This window comes from Crocuta crocuta, unplaced genomic scaffold, assembly GCF_008692635.1.
Source record: "Crocuta crocuta isolate KB4526 unplaced genomic scaffold, BGI_CrCroc_1.0 scaffold2078, whole genome shotgun sequence".
Lineage (NCBI taxonomy): Eukaryota > Metazoa > Chordata > Mammalia > Carnivora > Hyaenidae > Crocuta > Crocuta crocuta.
In genome coordinates, this window is record NW_027529520.1 from 60,383 (window position 1) to 64,453 (window position 4,071).

The window sequence follows — 4,071 nt, forward strand, 5'->3', positions numbered from 1 at the left end:
AAAAAATACTTTTAATGTCTTTATTTCTGAGAGAGAGAGAGGGAGAGAGAGAGAGAGAGAGAGAAAGAGAGGAGCAGGGGAGGGTCAGAGAGAGAGAAGGAGACATAGAATCCGAAGCAGGCTCCAGGCTCTGAGTTAACTGTCAGCACAGAGCTCGACATGGGGCTCAAACTCACAAACCACGAGATCATGACCTGAGCCGAAGTTGGGCGCTTAACCAACTGAGCCACCCAGGTGCCCCTTAAGGTTCCCTTTAAATATAACAAATCCTCATGCTAAACAAAACACTTAGGTGTTAAACTGTTTTAAACATATGGCAGATCGAATTATATGCCCTGAAACTTAACTACATATGCAAATACTATGCCATATATGCTGTAAAGCTGAAATTAGGCCTATCCTTCAACACTAGGTTTTTACTATATATTCGAGTAAAATGTAGGTGAATGGAGATAACTGACAGATAACATCTGCCTATTTTCAGTTCTAGATTAAGGGGATCCATTCATGAAATTGTCTTTATTATTAAGACTTTTATATTTAATGCAAAGATGTTATGAAGTATAACGTAGTTGCTGGGTAGTACCATGATATCAAGCGTCACAACATCTTGGTGCTGCAAAACCTTTTTTGTGAAATGAATATAAATTTATACTATCACCACAGGGTATGTGTGCCTGACTTGTACTAACAGTGAGTTGCTCCATGATAAGTTAAAGACTTTCTGGTGTATACTATTACAATAATTTACACGACCTGCTTTCATGAGTGTTAAGAGGTAATAGAAAGACTAAAACATTTTTTCTTTGTCAGCAGATTAGGCAATTCTCTTACAAGCTTTTCAAGATNCATGCTAAACAAGCCACTTAGGTGTTAAACTGTTTTAAACATATGGCAGATCGAATTATATGCCCTGAAACTTAACTACATATGCAAATACTATGCCATATATGCTGTAAAGCTGAAATTAGGCCTATCCTTCAACACTAGGTTTTTACTATATATTCGAGTAAAATGTAGGTGAATGGAGATAACTGACAGATAACATCTGCCTATTTTCAGTTCTAGATTAAGGGGATCCATTCATGAAATTGTCTTTATTATTAAGACTTTTATATTTAATGCAAAGATGTTATGAAGTATAACGTAGTTGCTGGGTAGTACCATGATATCAAGCGTCACAACATCTTGGTGCTGCAAAACCTTTTTTGTGAAATGAATATAAATTTATACTATCACCACAGGGTATGTGTGCCTGACTTGTACTAACAGTGAGTTGCTCCATGATAAGTTAAAGACTTTCTGGTGTATACTATTACAATAATTTACACGACCTGCTTTCATGAGTGTTAAGAGGTAATAGAAAGACTAAAACATTTTTTCTTTGTCAGCAGATTAGGCAATTCTCTTACAAGCTTTTCAAGATGCAAGGATAATACAACAATCACATGGTTCTAAAAGGAGACACTTTTACAAATGGACTTAGCAATGTGATATGAATGCAATCTGGCATTCTTGATAGTTAGCAACACTTGCTATATAGGGGAAAAGGGCCAGGTATTTTGCTCTATAGTACCTCCTACTGAAGTTCATTCAAAATACAAAAGAATGTAACCATTTTACTGAAACTTCCAAGGAGAAAAGTTAAGCACTGAGAATTGAAGAGCATGGCATTTTCATTATCATTTACCTCTTCAGTAATTGAATCTAATGATGAAGTGGCTTCATCATAGAGAATGACTGGGGGGTCCTTCAAAATGGCTCTTGCAATTGCTACTCTTTGCTTTTCTCCTCCTGGTAAAGAAAAATTTAGTTTAAGGATATATAACATAAAGACATTTTATGTTTCTAATATTTCCACTGATCATAACCACCAAGTAATGGCCTTTAACATTTACCTCTACTCTGATCACTGTTCATTTTACTCAGTTGTAAGAGTCTAATAAGTCATATATATGATATTCTTTGACAAACTATACACCCTGCTCTGGAACATAAATGTAATTCTGGATTCTGACACTGTGGCAGGTGAAGAGAAAAAGGAGAAGTAACAGCTCTGATTCCACAATTATTCCTCTCACCATAAATATGCTCATTATATAATATTACTTTACATTACCTTATATTACTTCCCAGTGGACAGCATCTCAGAACAATTTCAATATTAGAGAATTGACAAAGACAAAACTAAATTCAGTATCTGAAATCTGGAAACTTGGAAGACATTAAACTATGAATATCTTGGGGCGCCTTGGTGGCTCAGTTGCTTAAAGCATCTGACTCTTGATTTTGGCTCAAGTCATGACCTCATGGTTCGTGAATTTGTGTCCTACATCGGACTCTGCGCTGACAGCGCTGAACCTGCTTGCATCTCTCTCTCTCCCTCTCTCTCTGCCTCACCCTTGCACCCCACCCTTCAAAACAAATAAATATAGAGGCACCCGGGCAACTCAGTTGGTTAAACATCTGATTCTTGGTTTCAGCTCAGGTCATGGTCTCATGATTCACGAGTTCAAGCCCTGCACTGGGCTCTGTGTTGACAGCACGGAGCCTGCTTGGGATTCTGTCTTCTTCTTTCTCTGCCCCTCCTCTGCTCACGCTCTCTCTCAAAAATAAATAAATACTTAAAAGAAAACTTAAAACAAAGAAATAAATTTATTTCTTAACAAAAAAGTACCATTCAGCCAGTATTATTCTCAAGGATTTTTTCTGGAAGATATTATTTTCATAGCACCCTTCAAAGTTAAGTATATATACCCTTATATACTCAATACCTCTTATTTCACCTTAGGAAAGCAGAATTTTAAAACAGAAAAGAAACAGGTTTCCTGATTTGCTCAAGGTCACAGAGCAAATTCCAGTGGAATCTGGACTAAATCTGACTCCCAATCCAATGCTCTTCGTATCATAATCTGCAAGCTTGTATTTATTCCTAAATATACTCTAGTGAAAACAAAACAATCTTTTCTTCCTTCAATGGGACTCCAGTAGGTCTAAGGTCATCAATCATACACAGAATTATAGTTGGAAGTATAGAAGATGATGCTTTCCTGAATATGCTCCCCTGGGCTTCTATTCCATTATCCATTAATTTATCAATGTCTGAACAAACTTGTATTTTTCAGCTTTAGTAACCTCTTCAGGAAGCAAGCTCCACCTACTTATTATCTGGTACACCAAATATTGTTTTATTTCTTCTGCAATTATTATTTCCAACCAGTAAAGGGAGCTCCTTATGTTTAAGTGCATAAGTTTATATTTATACTATCCACATTCTTTCCCATTCAGTAAGATCAAAATTCTCCTACCAAAGCAGGCATCATAACAGAACTATCTGCTTACCCACCTAGCAATTCAGTAGCAGGAAGCTCCTAAAAGAAGTAGATACTCAGAGGAAGGACTAGTTTAGACCTGCCTCAGAAATTTCAAGTGCAAACACCAACCCAGTTTCAATTTTATTCAATAGAATTTTGGAACTTGGAGAAGAAACATTTGTTTGTTACCTACCATAAGTATTAACATAGACAGTAAATAATACAAATGCTTATTTAGAGAAGTCTAGCTGTAAGACAATGGGTATTATAAGGCAATGGGTACTTTTTAAAAATTAGAAAAAAACAGGGGCACCTGGGTTAAACATCCAACTTGAGCTCAGGTCATGAACTCGTGGTTCATGAGTTCAAGCCCAGCACTGGGCTCTCTGCTGACAGCTCAGAGCCTGAGGTCTGCTTCAGATTCAGTGTCTCCCTCCCTCTTTGCTCCTCTCCCACTCACTCTCCGGCTCTCCCTGCCTCTCAAATATAAACATAAAAAAAAACAAAAACAAAAAACTACAAACCAACCTAACTCGAAAACAATCTTTGCTTAAGATTTCCTAAACCTAGATCAAAACTTTCTAATGGACTGCAAATTCCTTGAGGGCAAGCCCCTTTTTGTTTCATCTTTTTAACTCTCAAATCATTTAGCATATTAGCTTGTACGTAGTATGTACCTAATCAATGTTGTGAATAAATGAAGCCAGTTTATAATGAAAAGCAATGGGGATTAATTAAAATTTATGCAGAGTATTCT

The 4,071-nt window shown here is 36.6% G+C and overlaps 1 protein-coding gene across 4 annotated transcripts in view; it reads right to left on the reverse strand.

Annotated features, from left to right (window-relative positions):
• The window catches only part of ABCB7 (ATP binding cassette subfamily B member 7), a 149,258-nt gene that overhangs the window by 19,267 nt on the left and 125,920 nt on the right, over nt 1-4,071 (reverse strand). For 3 of the 4 annotated variants that reach the window (XM_077760844.1, XM_077760845.1, XM_077760843.1), the window contains one exon: nt 1,691-1,794. The exons of the other annotated variant lie outside the window; for it this stretch is intronic. In XM_077760844.1, coding sequence (XP_077616970.1) covers nt 1,691-1,794 — 104 coding nt within the window. The remainder of the gene's footprint in view (nt 1-1,690; nt 1,795-4,071) is intronic. 4 annotated transcript variants of the gene reach the window in all.